General features: G+C 39.3%; 2 protein-coding genes across 3 annotated transcripts in view; both read right to left on the bottom strand.

The window, feature by feature from the left end:
• The window catches only part of ADAD1 (adenosine deaminase domain containing 1), a gene marked incomplete at both ends in the record, with an annotated part of 36,940 nt that extends 34,054 nt beyond the window's left edge, over positions 1-2,886 (bottom strand). The window contains 3 exons of one of the 2 annotated variants that reach the window (XM_080929330.1): positions 1,337-1,525; positions 2,231-2,410; positions 2,769-2,886. In XM_080929330.1, the coding sequence (XP_080785456.1) occupies positions 1,337-1,525; positions 2,231-2,410; positions 2,769-2,886 (487 nt within the window). Of the gene's footprint in view, positions 1-1,336; positions 1,526-2,230; positions 2,411-2,768 lie in introns of those variants that run through there. The other variant, XM_080929331.1, reaches the window with a different exon arrangement.
• A 10,450-nt stretch (positions 2,887-13,336) lies between these two features.
• The window catches only part of BLTP1 (bridge-like lipid transfer protein family member 1), a 194,936-nt gene continuing 187,667 nt past the window's right edge, over positions 13,337-20,605 (bottom strand). Inside the window, exons 86-88 of the mRNA XM_080929338.1 lie at positions 18,569-18,703; positions 15,344-15,509; positions 13,337-14,014 (exon numbers count right to left, since the gene is read on the bottom strand). Coding sequence (XP_080785464.1) covers positions 13,798-14,014; positions 15,344-15,509; positions 18,569-18,703 — 518 coding nt within the window. The 3' untranslated portion in view covers positions 13,337-13,797. The remainder of the gene's footprint in view (positions 14,015-15,343; positions 15,510-18,568; positions 18,704-20,605) is intronic.

Below are 20,605 nucleotides of genomic sequence, written 5' to 3'. Positions count from 1 at the left end.
TAACATAGTAAGCAACTGAATCAATTACAGCTCAGGAAAGAAAAGGAAGGCCAGGGAATAGATAGAAACAAAACAAACAAAAGATGTCTCCGTGAATTAAACAAAATGCCCATTCTTGCACAAATTCCACAACAAGATTTCCCTTTTCACACAATTTTTACTAGGATTTTGTATTTGCCTCATGAAAACAAAAATGTAATCATCTCCTAAATTTACAGATGAGACATTTTAATGTTAGGTACTTAAATATCTTCTCTTTGGTTAGAGACAGCGAGGGACATGTTTACCTGTATCCAATCTAAACTTCAATCTAAACTTATGAAACCAGATACCGCTTTACTGTCTTAGCAAGTGGCTCAGATGACTCATGTATATTACACATTACATGTGGTAGAACCTGTTCTACATCAAATGCTGAGTATTGAACTTTAGCTTGTTTATAGCCTGGGTTCACAAACTTCCTGAATCATCCTCAGCATACAGAACAAAAAGAACAGCACCGGCAACACTTCCTCAGAGCAGTGAAGTATTTTCACTGGTAAATTTTTAAATCGTTCTTAATAGCTTACATTTTCCAAGGGTGATCTGAGAATAATGTAGGAAAGCCAAGAAGTTAAAACAAATATTGAGACCACTGTTTACTTAATGAAAGTACTACAGTGTATACTTTTGTCATGTCAAATTTACTCTTATTTCATCCCAAGAAACTTGTTAAAAATCTTCAGTAGCATTTCCAGAGCTTTAAATTATGTTGCAGAAACACCATCTTTGAGATCCATATGGGGAAAACTTTGAAAAGCACAGAAACAAAACTCTGCATGCACACAAATATGTTAAAGCTATTCTCACCATCATGTGAGAGACAGTGCTTCTTAACAGCAAGTTCCTACGGTTCTCAGTTGCTGTCCACAACATGAAGGGACTAGAACCCTCTTTCTATTCCTGCCTATACTGCTGTAGCCTTACACAGATACACAGTAAGATGAATTTCAGGTTTCAGGGTGTAAAGGAGAATGGCAGAAATTACAGACAATTCTGTAAAGGTAGCATCAACCATGCAAGTGTCCTTTTCTTACCAAATCCTTACATTTCAGCAGTTAAATATGACTATCTTTTTTTTTTCCTTAGGGATTACAATCACAGTCTTACAATTTCAGAACAGGTACTTGATTAACACTAACAGAAATGCGTTTATTCTACAAATATTTGTGTTCAAAAATACCTACCAACCTTAACAATCGTGTGCCGTAAGTAAATGCAGAACTGCTTATATACCCCACTTTTACTGGGAAAACAATGCTAGGCCTGGGCTAAGCAGGCACAGCTTTGAACTTACCTGTTGTTACAGTTTCCTTAAGGTCAAGCTGGACACGCTGCATTTGTGCAAACTGGTGCAAGGCCGACACAGGATTGATCTCTCCACGTTTGTATTTCATTATAAATTCTTTAGGAATTTTTTTTGGAGGAAGGACAGGATTTGAAATAGATGAAAGACCTTTGGAAAGCAATGGCTCTGGAAAATTACCTAAGAACAAATGTTTAATACTGGTCAGTATGGCTTAAAGAAAGTGAGGCAAAGTACTCAATACTTATAAAATAAGCGTGTGTTCTCTTGAGTTCCTACTAGACAGCTTGGGTACACATATAACCACAACCTGTTATTGTATATGTCTTTTGGCACACTGAGGACATATTTTACATCACTCATGATAGAAAAATTAATGGAATTGTAGTAATGTCTTCAGAGATAAGTAATTTTTATAGGTGAGGTCACTACGGTCTAGAATGGCAATGAAATAAAACTGGCTTTGTTGGGACTACAATCTAGTTTTGTGCTCCAATCTGTTATAACGCCTACCCCACTGAGCTGTCTGAATCTGATTCAATCTAATCACACAGTATGTTCACATCTGCTTTATATTATATGACGTAATACGTAGAGTACAAACTGCTTGTCAGCCTAGAGCTTTCCTGGACACCCCATGGGAGAGGGGGCAAGTTAAGTTATATTTTAAGTAATTCAACAGTGAAGGTGGGGACTAATAAATGATCTGCCAAGAATTCTACAGGCCCCCTACTGTAATATGTCATAGTTGCTAACTCCAAATGGAACATGGCCACAGAGATGGCAGACACCACCCCCCCACACACACACACCACTTAGTACTTACTAGCAATCCCAGCATCTTAATGTACCTAGGTACTTCCACAAATAAAAAAGAAGTTGTACCTGTCACTTGTGTAACCTTGGATGCCATATTCGACAGACTACTACTTTCGGAGGAATATCCGGTGGGCAAAGTTACCGTCTGAGCTGATGACTGAACTGGTAAATTCTTTTTCAGCATCTGAGCAAAGCTGGGGACCCTGGAACTCTGAAACCAGTCATTGTTTCCAGAAGTTTTCTCACCTGTTTAGGATGAAATTGGCACAAAAGGAAAATCCTGGGTAAACAACAAGTTCTTGGAAGAGGACCTCCCTCCCCCACATACAAATCTTTTCTCCTCACACATATGCTCCCATGGCTACAGCCAAATAATCCCTCTTTAATTGACCCCTAAACTGTGTTGTGTTTTAACAACTTTACGAATTGTTCTCTGAACTCAACTACAAATGGGAATAGAAGGAACAGCAGAGGAGGTGCGAAGAACCACCAGCACCACCAACAACAGTGAATGTCCTCAGAACTGAGGGGCCTCTTTAGCAAGGTCTAGAAAGATGAACAAGAGGGGACAGAACCAAACCGACGGCCCGGCCAGCGCACACACCCCCGAGGCTGTCCTTCGCTCCCTCCCCGCCCAGGCTCGCAGGCAGGTGAGCGCCCAGAGGCAGGCCGAGCCGAGGGCCTGGGACCGGGGCTCGTCGGCTGCCGCCCGCGGTCGCCATTGCTGCGCTGCCACCGTCGACCTCTCGCCTCAGGCCTCTGCGGACCACACGGCCAGAGGCGTCTTTCAAAAGGCCTCTCGAGCTGACCCTGAGGAGCGGGGCTAGCGCCCCCGTGGGGGCCCCTCGACCAATCAGCAAGGATCTTCTCGCTGGCCCCGCCCCCGCGCCCCGGGCGCGTGGGATGCCTGTGTAGCTTGGCAGGGGTCGCAGTGAATGGTGCACAGGTTCCAGGCCTCATCTCTTTCGACCCCATTCTTCCAGCCTTGTCAGGTTGCATTCTTTCTGTGGAAGACAAAGTCCCAGGGTTCAGCATTACCTACCCTGCCCATCTCACCTCCTCATGGAGCGCCACAAAGCTGCTTATTCCCACCTTAGTTGTCTACACCTGGGACATCCTATCTGCCTCACAGAGTACTACATGGCTACATAGCCCCACCATAGTTGCCAACAGGTAGGGTGACACCAGTCACCCCAAAGCACCACACAGTTTTTTATCCTTGTCTCAGTTGTCTACACGGACGGTGCCAACCCTCACAAACCACCAGGTATCTTCTTAATACAGTGTCTCCACTGCCTCAGGGTCCTTGGAGGTAGCCAGGGGGTGGGAGGTGGAGGGAAGCTGAGGCTCGTTTCAAAGATACCCTTCATTTTGTCTCCAGGTAAGATCTGAGAAAGGGACCAGGGTTAGACCTCTGACAAGCAGAAGATGCCCTAGTGCAGCCCCAGAAGAACAACCAGGAAGCCAGATGGGAGGCTGAAAGCAAATGGCCCTAATATCTGGGTGACTGATCTCCCCCATCTCCCTTTTAAGATTTTTCTCCTACAAGTCAAAAGAGGACCTAACCAAGGTATTAGCTAATAGGTAGTTGAAAATATTTTAAGTAGTGAATTTCAAATGTTTGGATACAATCAAAAAGGTATCCAAAGGATTGTGTTTTGTTAGTACAAAATTGTGATGACATTGGCCCTTTGATATGGGTAGTTTTTCTCAAGAATTAAAGCCATTTTAAAAAGTAAGAGAAAGGCACAACAGAACCGATGGCCATTTAGCACTAGTGTAGCAAGAAATAACATTTATCTACCCACAGCAGATAGTGAAACTGAAGGTAAAACAATCTCACCCTTGTAAACAGCATTTGCAGTATTTGTATGTAGTTATTATCAACATGTCTTGACTAATTTGTTTAATCAAAAGTCCATTAACAACTAATGCTCCAGAAATTTTTTGTTGCTAATGATAAAGATGGGAATAAAATATTTAATAACATAATCCAATTATATTAAGGTCAAATATAAAGGTAGACATGGAACAGAAGTAGAAATTGAAGGAACAAAAGAAAATGACTCAGTGCGAGCGAGACACACACACACATACACACACACACACACAAAGAGAAATTTTAAAATATACAATCTACAGAAAAAATAATGATGGTAAAGTCCCTCTATTTCCACTTGTGTTGCCTTGTATAACCAGGACAAATTTATTAAAACCAAAATGATACAATACTTTATTTTTGATTTCAGAGTTTCCCTACTAATCTCCAGTTTCTATTTCAGGATTCAGAGGTTGCTACATGCATTCAGAAATTATTTCCTTTGTCTCCTGTGGTCTGTGCTTTTTAAAACTCTTCTTTCTTATGCTTAGATACCACTTGAAGATACAGGTCCCAGACAATGAGGTATACTTGAGGGGCAGACAAAGTGATGAATCAGAGAACAGCTGAGTTGAACCAGCCAACCAGAGTACAGAAAGAGCTAGAAAGGGTGAGTTTATTCAGCAGTAAGTCTCAGAGGCTGAAACATTATAGGTTGGAAGCTGAAACCTTCAGGTCTTGCAGAAGATTCGGTTGTAGGGAGGCTAGAAGCTTCCATGCCTGGGCTTGGGGATTGTTACAACGAAGAAGAAAGTGCCTGGTTATATCTCTCATCTCTCATCTCCTCCCTTCCTCTGAGGGGAAAAAAAAGTGGCATTTACATTTACTCTTGTCTGTGGAAACAACCTGAAAAACTTAGTGCCTTCCCTCCTACAGAAAGATAATATTATAGTTTTGATATTTCCCACTGAAGACAATTTATGTTTAGTCCAGGCTCAAATACCAAAAAATGGCCGGCTTCTTTTGTAGGACTGTGGGTCAAACAAATAATTATCTATCTGTAGGATCAAAGATATTTTTTGTTTTTTTGTTTTTTCCTTTTTGTTTCCTTATGAGCAGCCACAAGGAAAAGGCCCTATGGTCTTGATAAATGCTTCCTGTCTTTTGTCTGGTTAACTTTAAATCAGTGGTAGAAAATGTGGAACACACGCTAGGGGGAGATCATTAGACCTAGGAATCAGCTATAGTGTGCACCACTTAATTCCAGAGTTTCTTTGGTTAGCAAAAGAGACTCAAGACCGAAAAGTTTATAGGGAGTCAGGGTAATTTTGGACATATTGTAGTCACCAGGGGCTAAGGTTCTCAACATGGAGAGTTAGGACCCATAAGTTGCCTTAATTTGCAGTAATCATCTTCATTCTTTTTTCTCCATAAAAGGGTATGATTTCTTCTCCCAGATCTTGCATTTCTTCTTACAATGATCATAGGGGAACCCAAAAGTCAGAACTGTCTATTTTGATGGGACATTTTGAAGGCACAAGGAAAAATAGTTCCTGTAAATAAACCAGGTAAAAGACTGTTTAAATTGACTCCAAAACCTAGAGGAATCCATCTTAGAAATATGGTATTGCCTCCTAAGTCTAATATAGGAAATGTAATGACTGTATCACATGACCACAGAGACACCAGGAAACATCATGTAATTGCAGCCTACCTGAATTAGCTTACCTCAGATATAGCAAAAGTACAAGTGAAACATATGGAAAATGGCCCTGAGGTATAAAGTCCAAAAACAGCAAAGTAAAGATATTGAGGACATAGAAAAAAGCAAGGGATTCTGTGGTATCAACACAAGGAAGGGTGCAAATATGCCCTACCTAATCAGTGGTAACTGAGAATACAAAAAGATATTATTGGGTCGTGTTTTGATCTTTCTGTGACTCACTCTGGAGTCAGCTAGGATAAGAGCCCTTGAAAGAAGTTAAGAGTGGGCAATTGAGTGCAATGCCCACAGGTGGCATTTGACTTCTGCAGCACAAGGAGAAACTTGGAGAAAGCCTCTCATGTTGCCATTCTGTTCCATTCAAGTGGAATAACCAATGTACACCATTCTGTCCCAACTTTATGTCTGCCTGGTCACATCTCAGCCTTCCATCCCCTAAACAGATACCTCTGCCTTGGGAATGCTACAGGGACAGCCTATGACCATGGCTGTGGTCCAAATGTAATATGTAGTGCCTGGAAGATACCTTGAGCCTTGCAAAGAAAGCAGATATAACTGGACTCTCTAAAACTCTCACTAATTTAGTACACCACCCCCAGCACTGATGTGATTATGGTATTTGTTTTTGTTTGTTTCCCCTTTAAAAACACTGTACCTCTGAACTTGGGTACCAAGATACTTTTCAGAGTCATGAATGAGTCCACTCTTGGTCTGGCCATTAATTAAAAGAGGGGGGGGGGTCAAAACGTTACTGGCTTAATCAGTGTATCCCACAGTCACTATCTTATGGGGATCATTATTCCTTGTGTGGGATGAGACTATTCTTTGACTTTGTGTTAGCAGGCATTATAGTCCTTTAGAAAGCAACATGTTAGAAACATTTAAACCCAATTTAATGTTTCAACAGTCTTGTGTATACATGTATCCACTTATATTATCAACTGCCTACAAACCATATGACTTAAAGTCTAATTGCTGGTGTTACAAGGAGTCCATCAGAGATAACCACTCAGATATATTTATAGACAATTGCAAGCCTTTATTCCAGTTTGCTGTTTAAAATAAGGGATTTTTTTAAAGGCATCATTCATCCTGGTATTTTGCTTGGAATCTGTAAGGAGAGGTTTTAGGCAAGCAAGCAGTTGAACAGAAGCTAATTTTAGCTAGAGCATTTTGATCTTGGGTTTCTAGAATAGAGTTGGGTAATTTTCCAAAGGATTCTCCATCAAAGTCAAATTTTAGATAAACCTATTAACCTCCGCAAAATACAAGAAAGAAATTCTCACTGCCGTGTCACACTGTCACCCTCTATATTGGCCAAGTACTTGCAGGCTTAGCTAAGCCAAGAAAGTTTGCTCTCATTTAGTTCCCTAAACACAATGATCCAAGGTTTTCTCAAAATTGAGGGAATAGCAGTGGTGAATGAAAGAAGTGGGAGTTCAGAATCTTTGAATAGACTCAACTGTTCTATCCTTAGTCCTCTAAAATTCCATCTGGGTTGCCATGTTACAGGAAATTTGGAGAAAGCCCTATGTTAGACTGTAGATGTTGTTAAAGAAACTGAAATTCCCTTCCATGGGTTTTTTGTAATTTTTAAAAAATTTAAATTGACTCAGAAGGAAATTTAGGGACAATTTTAGTAATTTTAGGAATACAGCAGGGAATGGAGGTCAATGAGTAGTCACATGACCAATAGCAGCTGTGTCATGTGGCAGAAATGGGAGAGCTATGTTAGCTTCAGGAATGAAAAGGCTAATAATTTTCCACCAGCCTCAAGACACAAAGTAACCCCCCCAAGAAAGAATGCTTCAATATTATCTATCCACAGTCCCTAGAAGGTCTCCAGGGCACCAAGCAGCCCTTGCTCCCAGGAAGAAATGTCCCAACCTTATCCAGACACCCCATTCTAGCACATCTTAGCCCCTGGAGTGAGAGTCAGGAAATCCCAGCACAGCTTAGCCCCTGGAGTGTGGGCTGAGAGCCCTAACATGGTTCAAGTCAGCAGCAGCCAATCACCTAAAAAGTCAAATGACCCCACCAATGTTTGCATGCCTAATTACCACTGCTATAGCCTACCCTTTACAAAATGTATAAAAACTATACTAACGGGAGTTTGGGGTTACCTCTCCTCTGGATTTAGGCCACCCCAGTGCACTGGACTAATAAACCTCTTATTTTTGTATTGATCTCCAATCTCTCATCTCATTCATGGGAGTCTCCAAGTAGATAAGACTCCATTTGGGTTTTATAGAAAGAGTGAGAAAGCTAAGCTAACTTTGTCTAAGAAAGCAGGCTAACTAATATTTAAAAGAAAAAAGAAGCTTATTCTTGGTGTTCCTTCTAGCTTGGATGAGCAGACACAGCTCTGAGGTGGGGAAATGCCCCAGTGAAAGTGTATCCTGAGATATGGGAGCTTGGGAACCAATTAGCTCTGAGGTGGGACAGTGCTCCAACAGAAGGGTATCCTGAGATGTAAGAGCCCATGACCCACACAGTTCTGAGAGGAAGTCTCCTCAGCAAAGGTTTTGCATCCCTGCAGGAGAATATTCTTGACTGAGCTGGAGTGCTATGGTATAACAGTTCCACTTTGTAGCTTCTCTCCTTCCCAGGGGAATCTATCTCCAGTTGAGCAAAGGAGCTGAGGAGCCTCAACCCAGTTCTACTTCTTTGCTTCTTCCTTTCTTTGAATCATTACTTCTGGACTTCTTCACAGGAAAGGGTCCCAAGAGTCACACTACGCAGTAAATCTCATAAAAGAGATTTATTAGGGTGGATAAATATAGCCCGTGAAGAAAAAAATCCAGGCGTGGCTGCCTCTGCTCCCAGGAGATGACAGCAGCAAATTAACAGAGGGCAGGGCTTATATAGGATTTCTTGGAGCATGAAGAAGTACTTTAGGGCAGAGATTTCAAGAGTGAGGATTGCTGGGATTTCAAGTCCTTTTCCATTTCAAGCTTAGGGAGCTCAGGGATTGTGGGGTTTCCTGTTTAGGGATTAATGGGGTTTTATTTAGACTCAACTAAAATTAGCATAATATGATAAGGGTCCTATTGAGAGGCTGGAGATGACCTTTGTGACAGTCACAGAGGCTAAAAACATCCTTAAGACAGAGAGATCTGGGGCAGTATCCTGGTTGATAGAGCTCCTCAGGCCTGGGCTTGGCCACTTTCCTGCCTTAGGGATTTTCAAAGTTTACACTGGTATACAAAGTTTACTCAGGGGTCCACAGCAGTGAAGCCTTTCCCTGCTGCTTGAGCTTGTATGAATAGCCACACTTATATTTCCTGTAACTCTGAAAGCAGTCAGGATTAGCAGAGTTACATAGAGGAATCTCTGGAAACAACTGTATAGTAGCAGTTTCTATGGAGGTGATCTATCTCATTAGATAATTACTCCTCCCATCTCTTCTGCCTAAATTCATGTGAATCAGGATTCAGAGGTAGTCTTTTTGGAGAAGTGATAAGTACAGCTGAAGTTACTTTTAAAAATAGATTCTGAGAATTTCAAATGTGAATACTGTATTTACATAATTTGTCACCTCTCCTGATCTCCAACTCTTCCTTTTATAAATGCATGCCTTTTTATTAGTCACACATATACACATACAAATTTATAAATCTAGCCCGCTGAGTTCATTTGGTCTTGCTTATCATGTTTATGTGCACTGAAGTATTGCACATGCATGTGTTTAGGGCTGATGACTTGGGACTGGACTAATGAGTGTAGGTCCAAGAGAGATATCCAAGGTAATTTCTTTGTTTAAAATTAGATGCTCTATATTTACATTTGAGATGTTTTCCCTTTCCCCACCCACTCCTATTGTCCCTTGCCCTCCACTTGTCTTCAGGAAGGTGCACTCCCTTCCAATCACCCTCCTTACCCCATTGCCTTGGCACTCCCCTACATTGGGAAAATGTGCTCTCCCTGGACCAAAGGCCTCTTCTCACATTAATGCCAGACACTAATATCTTCAGCTACATATGCAACTGGATCAATAGGTCTCTCAATGTGTGCTTAATGGTTAGTGTTTTAGTCCATGGGAGTTTTGGAGGGTTTGGTTTGTTGTTCTTCCTATTAGGTTGCAACCCCTATCACCTCCTTCAGTCCTTTCTTTAGCACCTTCATGTTCAGTCCAATGGTTAGCTGCAAGCATGCTCAGCTGTATCTATAGGTATCTGAGAGAGTCCCTGAAAGGCATCTCTATCTGGTTCCTAACAGTAAGTACTTCTTGGCATCAGCAATAGTGCTTGGATTTATAGTGGCTGCATATATGGTGGATCCCCAGGTGAGGCGGCCTCTAAATGATCTTTTCTTCAATTCCTACTCCACTATTTGACCTTGCATTTTCTCCTGTGTTTTGTGCTCCCTTCTAAGAAGAACTCCCCATTTTTGCCTTGCTTCTTTTTGAGCTCTGTAATGTCTATGAATTGTTTCTTGTGTATTCAGAGCTTTCTGGGGCCAGTATCCAATTATCACTGAGTACATACCATGTGTGTTCTTTTGTGATTGGGTTACCTCACTCAGGATGATAATCTCTACTTCTATTCATTTGCCTAGGAATCTCATGAAGTCATTGTTTCTAATAGCCGAGTAGTACTCCATTGTGTAACTGTACCACACTTTCTGTATCCATTCCTCTACTGAAGGACATCTGAGTTCTTTCCAGCTTCTGGCTATTATAAATAAGGTTGCTATGAACATGGTGGGGCCTATGTCCTTGTTATATGTTGGAGCATCTTTGGGGTATATGCCCAGGAGTGGAATAGCTGGGTTTTCAGGTAGTACTATGTCCAGTGTTTTGATGAATCACCAGACTGATTTCCAGAGTGATTATATCAGCTTACAACCCCACCAATAGTGGAGGAGTGTTTCTCTTTCTCCACATTCTCATGAGCATCTGCTGTCACCTGAGCTTTTGATCTTAGTCATTCTAACTGGTGTGAGGTGGAATCTCAGGGTTGTTTTGATTTGCATTTCCCTGAGGACTAGAGATGTTGAGCATTTCTTTAGGTATTTCTCAGCCATTTGATATTCCTCGGTTGAGAATTCTTTGTTTAGCTCTGTACCTCAAATATGATTATTTGATTCTCTAGAGTCTAACTTCTTGAGTTCTTTGCATGTATTGGACACTAGCTGTCTATCAGATGTAGGATTGGTAAAGATCCTTTCCAATCTGTTGGCTGCCATTTTGTCTTCTTGACAGTGGTGTCCTATTATCCTTTGTAGGGATGGATTTGTGAACAGAGATATTTTGTATTTCCCTTTGTCCTGGAATATCTTGGTTTCTCCATCTATGGTAATTGAGAGTTTTGCTGGATATAGTAATCTTTTTATTTTTGCCTTATACTTTCTAAGTTATTCCATACTGCAGTCTCCTAATCTTGCTTTCGTCCTGCTCTGATGTAACAATGCCCTTGCTCTCAATGCTCTTGCTCCCACCGCCTTACTCCCAATGATTTCTCTCCAACTTGTATGTTCCAATGTAATCTTTCCTAGTCTTTTGTATCTTTTCTAGATCGCATTGTTTTTCCAAGCATCCCTCCCCCATTTTGTTACAAAAGTTCACTAGAATTTCAAACATAAATTCAAACCATAAATTAAGAAGTTTACAACACAGAATGTTTACATGCATATATGTTGAGTAATTATCTGGCTAAACATTCATCTGTCACTAGCTCTATAGGTTCATGGAGAGTTAAAGATTATAACTAAGTTAGCAGTGTCGTTTTGTATAGATAAACCCAGTTAATATTTTATCTTCTGTCTTTGAACCTATAGTAAATCTTTAGTTCCCTTTTTATGACCTTTGAGTAATGGTTTTACAACATCTTGAAATGTGCTCTAAGTTGTAAATGCCTAATTGCTATCTTAGGAGCAATTAAGTCCTGACACTTGATGACTGGCAGAGTCCTCAATGCAGCTTTGACATTAGAATGGACTTAATACAGTCCCATTATAAAAGAGCCTAATAATTACTAATATAATTTTGGTAATACTTATAGGATCATCATTAAGAATTAAGAAATCATCTATTTGTCTATAACATCAATACAAGACAGTACATCTTCATTATCTGCAGAGATCTGTTCAAAAGGGTGGGCTAATGTCTAGTGATTGTTACATATATTTAATAATAACAGGAAAAGCATATTAACAGCAGGAATCTTTCCTAAAATAAAATTCTCAATCTTGCCCAGGGAAGCAATTCCATCATTAACTTTGACAGTCCATGGCAGAGCCATCTCAGGAAGACCACCTGCTAGTTTTAGCTTCTCCTTGATGGCTCCTGGTAGGTGTAACTCTTGCCTTCTATTTAAGTTTATCTTAGCCTTTATAACCAAAATATGTACACAGCTTTCTTCTCTGGTAAGTTTGAATAATGAAATGAATTTTATAGATACTCTAGGACCTGTTTTTGAGTGAGCTAGAGAGGATTCAGAGTTTGACATTATGACAGACTGTTACTAGACTTAGTGTCCCAGCCTATGCCCCAACAGGCCAGCTTTGACTATTTGTCCTTGATAATCCAATGCAAAGATATAAATCAGTATTAAAATCAAGGGGATTTTAATTCAATGTAGCCACTGAGGGAAGAGGGACAAAGATCTCATGACACCTCTAAGTGCATCTTGTGGGTCCTGAGGTGAGATTAAGGTTTGAGTAGAGGAACAGAATTACGCATATCTAAACAGTGCTGAAATTGTTTTGGCTTTACTCTCCTGCAAGGTGGTGTCAACTTGAAAATCTCTTTCCAGGAAAAAAGCTTCCTTTCTCGCTGGCTTGGGTTTTAGGGTTTCTCCCAACATAAGATTTTCTGGAGAAATTCCAATTCCCCGAGGCCTATCATTTCTATAGTCAAATAGACAAACTGAGGGCACAAGTGTCACCTCAGAGGACCATTTCTATTGAATTAGTTACACAGTGAGCTGGTCTGACAAGGTACAAAATTGATGTCTGATGTCAGCAATTAGCTCCCCCTTTATCACTGAATATTGGATATAGTTCTGTGACTGAATATGTAGTTTTTCTAGAGGTTTGTTCAATTACTTATTATTCATCTCTATGCAGAGGTCTACCAGAAGATTCCTTGAGGTGTTTTCTAGCTCTGGTTTCTTCAGTTCTGCTACATGTCCACTTTTTAAATTGTCCTGGCTTGGTCAAATTTTCAACCTGAATTATCAACAATATACCTACTTTTGAATATTTATTCATGTACACTGAGAACTGGACTATCATTTTATATAAAGCAATTCTTTTTAGTATGCTTACATATGTACTAGTTTTTTTACACATACACTTGTATACATACATGTATATATGTAACATTTGTAACTAATGACTTTATAAGCATTAAGTGTTATATACATAATGATTAAATGCAGTGTAATTATAAAAATGAGCATCTGTGTACTTACCTCAGAAAAGAACAATATCTAATGGCTGTGAAACCTCTGGGTACCTTTTTCCTGGAACTATATTTAGTAAATATTTTTACACATGCAAAGCTTTACAAGAACCATATATAAAAACATACGGTTAGCTATGTAACAGAATGAGCATTTACATACTAACAAACTATGAGTCAAAGATATGAAACAACTGTGGACTGAAGTCATTATTGTGACTTTATTACAATAGTTACAAACAATATTTTTGTGGTATACAATCATCACAATTACTCAAATTATATACAAATAGATCTTTATACAAGTCTACATAAAAAAAAAAAAGACCCCCAATCACATTATTGACAAGATTTTTTTTCTAAAAGTTATGGCCATGAAGAAAAAAATTCACAGTTACTTTGTAAATACTTTAAATGCAGCAATTATATTGTACATAAAACAATCATAAACTCTCATGAACAGATGTATACCTTTTAATTTTTCTACAAAATTTACATTTCATGCAATACTTTACTGTATACAGAATGGTAGAGCTAGGATAAACAGATTATCTTACAAACTGTTTCAATAATGGCCACAAAATTAGGATTATTTTAAAGAACCATTTAAAGTTATGCTGAAAAAAACTGCAGTGTAATAAAACTTAACGGACAGAGTCAGGTGTTTCACAGATGGAGTTACTATTCTAGTGTTCTTCTTTGTCTTTTCCTTTCTTCTCCTTCTCATCCTGCAGGGCAGTTCCAAGCTTTTTGATGAGGACGGACAGCACCTTGTCCAGTGGGTCCATCACTCCTCTCTGAAGCCATTTAGGAATAGTAGTCCTGGCATGGTGAAAGCCCAATTTTTGAAGAATGTAATCAACTCCTACTGGATCAATTTTTCTTCCAGTCCAAGAAATTAATCTAAAATGTTAATTAGAAATGGTCATTATTAAGGTGCATAATGCATGAACATTACTGCACTCCCTTAATATACTCTGGATACAACACTTTAGCAGATATATATGAATACTTGAGTCTAAAAGACTTGTATTCATTGTAATAGCACCTAAAAATAACGCATGTGTGCTGATGAGTGTTGGGGCTGGTCTGGTGTTATGTATGTAAATACTAAATTCTGAATCCCATGATCTGGTTGCCCCAGACCAGTGACTTCTCACATACAGTGGCCTTTGTTGTTTGACCCTTACTCCCCAATTTAAAGCTATTGGTTAAATAAAGGTGGCTACAGCCAATTAATGGGGAGATTAGAGGTAGAAGGTGCTTCAGTTAGAGGGTTGGTGGGGTTGTAGTATGGGGGGAAAGAGAATGTGAATATGAATGAGAAAGAAGAAGAAAAAAGATAGAAGATATTACTGAATTTGTACATCTGAAAAATAGGTTGGCTCAAAGTCTCTGCAAAGAAGGGCCAAGTGCTTACTGCATGAAGCTGTGAAAGTGAGGCCGAGAATGGCGAATGGCAAGATAGTGGGATGTCTCCTGAGAAAAGCTGCAGGCCTCCAGAACTGGCCTGAGAGAGGGTGTTTGTATTTCAGGAGGCAGATCTGCAAGAGTGGAGCCACTCAACACCTTTGGAGCCTTGGTTTCTGCCCTGTTGGCCCTTCAGCACTGCTTTGGCCCAATCTTTCCCTGCCACACCCCCTTCCTCCATATGCAATGTGCCACTGTATATTGGAAATATTGACTTGTTCTTTGATTGTATAGTGGTTCACAGTTAAGAAATGCCTTAAGTCTCAAAAGAGACTTTGGAATTTTCAATAGGGTTGGAACTATGCAAACATTTGAAGGTAAGTAAATGCACTTTTCATTAGGGGTAGCTTTTACCCTGTGGGGATAAAGTGGATATTGTGGTTTGAGCATAAGCTTTATCTTCCATGGGATGCATCCAACTCTTGGTCCCCAGCTGATGGCAGTGTTGAAGATTGTGGGGATTATGAAATCTTTAGTAGGAGGTGAGGCTTTACTGGAAGAAGTGTAGGCCATAGAGGCAGGTTTTGAGGTGTTAAAGCCTGGCTACACTTCCTGTCACTTTTCTAGTTCTGATTGTGTATACATTGTGAACAGCTGCCTCATACTGTCAACAAGATGCAGTGTATTCCCTCTTAAACTGTGAGCCAAAATGCTCCCCAAGCCCCACCTTCAGCTTCTTGTCAAGCATCTGATCACATGAGTTGGAAAAGCAACCATTGCAGTACCCTTGGACATGCTGAGGTGTGCACACCCAATTCTTACCTAAGGGTAGGCTCCAGATGCCATGTGTTGCACATAAAGTCTCGCCAGTCCACAGTGGTGTAAGTGATGCTATCTTCTCTGTCTCTGTCAGAGGAATTATCATCATGTATAATAATTGGGCATTTCTGTCCTGTTCGAGTGGATAAAATCCGAGGTGGAAAAATGGCTATAATAAATAAAAAAGGATATAAGGTCAGATTTTAAGAACCTCCACTAGCTCTATTACAATGCCAAGTTTCATTTAGTTACATCTGCTAAAACGTATCTTAAAATAAGCCAAGGGAAGAATATTAGTTCTTCCTATTTCTGAGAAAAGTGAGGTGATACTGTGGTAAGGAATGTAGTGGTCACATCTCTGTTACCAAGTGTAAGGCACTGTAATCAAGAGAGATGGGTTTCCTAAACAATGACTTGAAGTTGAGTATGCTGGTCACATCTGTAATCCCAGCTGAGGAGACTGCCGATTACAAGCCATATTAAAATTTGGTGAGATTGTGTCTCAAAATAAAATGGAGGCCCGGAGTTATTTATTCCATGGCAAAATACTTTCTTAACTATGTGAAACCTTGAACCTTGAGTCTAAACTTCAACATACCAAAAAGAGTTGTAGCCTGACGATGTTTAAAAGTTTAGTTGGACTGTTACTTATATCCTACACTGAAATAATTGTGTAATCAGTGCTCTTTTGGATGTTAATAGTTGTATGAAGTGTGTCAATAAGCAGCATTTTGTGTACAATCCTTTCCTCATAGTGCCTAGGAAAAGTTTCTTTAAAGTTGGCTACCATAATAAATACACACATGTATGATCAAACCTAAAACACATATAGCTTTTTATGTGCTCTAATTAATCTAAATAAACACAGCATTTCTCTTGAGGTACAAACTTCAAAACACAAGGTGGACTTGAAACAATTGAATATGTTGCTCACTATGTAGCTTTTATTGTAACTTTACTGGTACCACACACACAACACAGTCAGAGCACAGATGCCTACAAGTTCTGCTGCTTAATGGGCTTTCATTATTGGTAGGAGGGACACTGCTGTCATATATTTTCCTGTTCTAGAAACTGTGGATTTTTGTCTGGTCTTACATAATGCTGTAAACTTTCTCAGAGATGCTTATGTTTATTTTGGCCTAAATTTGTAATAATGAGCTATACTTAAGTGGCTATTACACTATCTTTATAACAAAATCTTCACAGATAGCATTTTGTCTCTTCTCATTCAAATGTCTTACAACTGTTTATGCATTACTGGAGACTGGGTCTAGGCCTACCAGATGCTACACAAATACTCTAAGATATCTCCCTAATCCCTTTAAGTTTTTCCCTAAGAAAAATGTTCACTGAATTGGTTGGGTTGGCCTTGAACTTGCAATCCTCTTAAGTCATTGGGATTTTAAGCCTATGCCAACCATGTCTTGCTAAAATAGTTTAAATTAAGAGATTCTGCTTTAGAGGTAGACTAATTTGAGGCAGACTGAAACCAATACAGTATTTCACAAGATGTCAAAGGTTTCATAATATACTTCAGAGATATAATACCGGCTTTCACATACAGGCAGACTTGTTATTTGCCCAAAGCTAGTTTTGTATACATTTTGTATACATACTGAATACAGCATGAGCATCAGGGTAACTAGTGACTGCTCCACTTCAGTGCTAGGACATAAAAGGTAGCTTCATACTTTGAGAAGGTTGGACAGACAGTGCTGTCTAGGGCAAGGTATGAGGTGTGTAACAGCCTGATCTTACTCTTCCCATCATCACTATAGATTTTACTCTCATTCAATTTTTGGTGCATTTCTGATGAAGAGCAATGGAAGAATAGTCCAATCTATGTTAACTTGTTAACTTTGAATATTATCATTTTGAGGAATTATTCTAGTTTTGAGGCATTTTCAAGGTAAATTTAACATTTTTCTTTATAAAAAGCCAAAATAAACCCCCCAAATAATATTAAAGAATGATCTGAACAAGTTATACTTACTGAGAATCACATGTAGTTCGGCCTGGCAAAGTAGCTGCCTCAATACCAACACCACTACCAGAAACCACAAAAGGTGAAAAAAGCTAAGTGGCTGAGTGTCTGCTAGTGTGCATGAGGCTCTGGATTCCAGCACCAGGGAAAACAAATACATTTGACATTTAACCCATTGGAACTTCATATTTCATAAACAAACAATAGTTGTACAATAAATACTGAATGAAATAAATCACCATGTTTGAGAGGACATTCTTTACCATTTCAAATTACCTAACTTCATCAATAGCTATGGAGTAAGTACTATAATACATTGGACCAATTCCAAATAGGTTATTAGGGTCAATGTACGTAGTAATGTAGTGTGTTACAACAACACTTAATGTGCTAGAAAGGATATTGGTGTTATCTAGCTCATGAAATCAAAACCAGACTACCAAGATCTAAGTTATTTATAAAACAAAATGTTCTCTGCATAGACTTATCCTTATTAAATTTAGTTTCTCCTACTGTATGATATGCCTAATAATGCAACTTTATCAGTAGTTGTTCTTCAATAATTTTACTTAAGACTGTAGTATTTCCTCCCATTTCCCCAACTTGCAAAAATCACCTGTAAGGCTTAACTGCAGATTTTCATAGTTTTAGAAACTTCTAAAATGTTTTTATTGATGTGTTATGTACATGTATGCTCCCCTCTCCCCCCCCATCTCTGTGTTTGCGTGTGTAGCTGGGGCCAGAAGAAAGTGTTGATCCTCTAGAGAAGTAGCTGTAGATTGTTTTTGAGCCACCTTTCTAGTCCCTAATTTTTACATTAAAAACCTTTTTATAAAGTAAGAAACATCTTGTGATGAAAATGAGTACCACTGTGGGCCAGTCAGATAGCTCAGCACGTAGAGGTATGTGCCAGCAGGGCCGATGACCTGAGTTTAACTTTGAAGACAACACAGTGGAAGGAGAGATGGACTCCTGTCAGCTGTCTTCTCACCGCTATGTGTGTCATGATGAATCTATTCCCCCAGAACTAAATAAATAAATGTAAAAACAAGTGCAGGTTTCCAGCAGAAACTCAGGAGTCTGTCATGACGGCACAGAAGGGCTACTCCATGACACATGTAGTCCACAGAGGAAAAAGGCATCCATCCTATTCCTAGACCATAAAAATATTCTCCATGTTCATCCACTGACATTTGTCTTTCCTGTAAATTGCAAGAAGGAAGAAAAAATATGCAACCGACCCTTTTCTTTTTCTTTCAGATAGGCTGACACTAGATCATGGAGAAACATGATGAGCTCAGCATCCATCGTCACACAGATGTGGTCAGTGAACTCTGTCACCACACTGCATTCTACCTTAGGTTTCAAGTTGGCATCTGAAACGATAAAGGCCTCTTCCATCAATAAAGATTTACACAGATCCATGTAAAGGCATTCACTTGTAATATAAATGTAAAGATTTGTCAAATGAGCAACTGTTATATGCATATAACTTATAGACTAATGATAATGTATTAAAACATTCCTAGACTGTATCACTGAGCACTCTCATACAGGTAAAGGGAGGGCGTATGTGGGATGGGGGCTGGTGGAGGAGTAACCCGGAAGTGGGATATCATATGAGATGTAAATGAATGGAATGATTGATGAAAGAAAGAAAAAAAGCAAGAAAGCAAGCAAGAAAGAAAGGAAGAAGTCCAATTATTCTTCCCAATATTTGGGAGAAGTGGCAGAGATAGGCTAAATAAATTCACCACAGTCTATGTATATCTAGTAAAAACATCAATTTGACTTACATCACCAGTTTTATTAAATTAACATACAAAAATGGCCTGTAGTATACCTAAACATAATAAAAGCAATATTCAGAAAACCAAGAGCTAACATCAAACTTAACGGTGAGAAACTTGAAGCAATTCCACTAAAATCAGGGACTAGACAAGACCACTCTCCCCCTACCTATTCAACATAGTGCTGGAAGTCCTGGCCGGAGCAATTAGAAGGCAAAAGGAAATCAAAGGGATTCAAATCGGAAAGGAAGAAGTAAAAACATCACTATTTGCAGATGACATGATAGTATACTTAAGTGACCCCAAAAATTCCACCAGAGAACTTTTATAGCTGATAAACAAGTTCAGCAAAGTGACTGGATATAAAATTAAACAAATCAGTAGCCTTCCTCTACTCAAAGGACAAATATGCAGAGAAAGAAATTAGGGAAAAGATATCCTTCACAATAGTCACAAACAACATGAAATACCTTGGTGTGACCCCCAACTAAGCAAGTGAAGGACCCATATGACAAGAACTTCAAATCTCTGAAGAAAATTGAAGAAGATCTCAGAAGATGAAAGATCTCCCATGCTCATGAATTGGAAGGATCAACATTGTAAAAATGACCATCTTACCAAAGCAATCCACAGATTCAATGCAAACCCCATCAAAATTCCAACCCAGTTCTTCATTGAGTTGGAAAGAGCAATGTGCAATTTCATCTGTAATAACGAAAGACCTAGAATAGCGAAATCCACCCTCAACAACAAGAAAACATCTGTGGGAATCACCATCCCTGACCTCAAGCTATATTACAAGGCAATTGTGTTAAAAACTACATGGTACTGGTACAGAGATAGGCAGGTAGATCAATGGAACAGAAGAGAAGATTCAGAAATGAACCCTCATACATATGGTCACTTGATTTTTGACAAAGTAGCTGAAAACATTCAATGGAAAAAGGACAGCCTCTTCAACAAATGGTGTTGGCTCAACTGGCACTCAGCATACAGAAGAATGAAAATTGATCCTTTCTTATCTCCTTGTACAAAGCTCAAGTGCAAGTGGATCAAAGATCTCCACATTAAACCAGGTACACAGAAACTATTAGAAGAGAAAGTAGGGAAACCTTAGAACATATAGGCACAGGAGAAAATTTTCTGAACAGAACACCAATGGCTTGTGCTCTAAGACCAAGGATCTAGAAATGGGACTCAATGAGATTGCAAAGTTTCTGTAAGACTAAGGACACTTAGTCAAGTCAAGAAAACAAAACAGCAGCCAACAGATCAGGAAAAGATCTTTACCAACCCCACATCTGATAGAGGTCTAATATCCAATATATACAAAGAACTCAAGAAGTTAGAAGCGAGAGAATAAACCAATCCTATTAAAAATGTGGTACAGAGCTAAACAAAAAGTTCTCAATTGAGGAATATTGAATGGCTGAGAAGAATCTAAGGAAGTGCTAGACATTTCTAGTAATCAGGGAAATGCAAATCAAA

The sequence above is a fragment of the Micromys minutus genome, assembly GCF_963924665.1.
Source record: "Micromys minutus genome assembly, chromosome: 15".
NCBI classification, from domain to species: domain Eukaryota; kingdom Metazoa; phylum Chordata; class Mammalia; order Rodentia; family Muridae; genus Micromys; species Micromys minutus.
The sequence above is the reverse complement of the archived record's forward strand: the minus strand, read 5'-3'. Positions and strand labels throughout refer to the sequence as shown.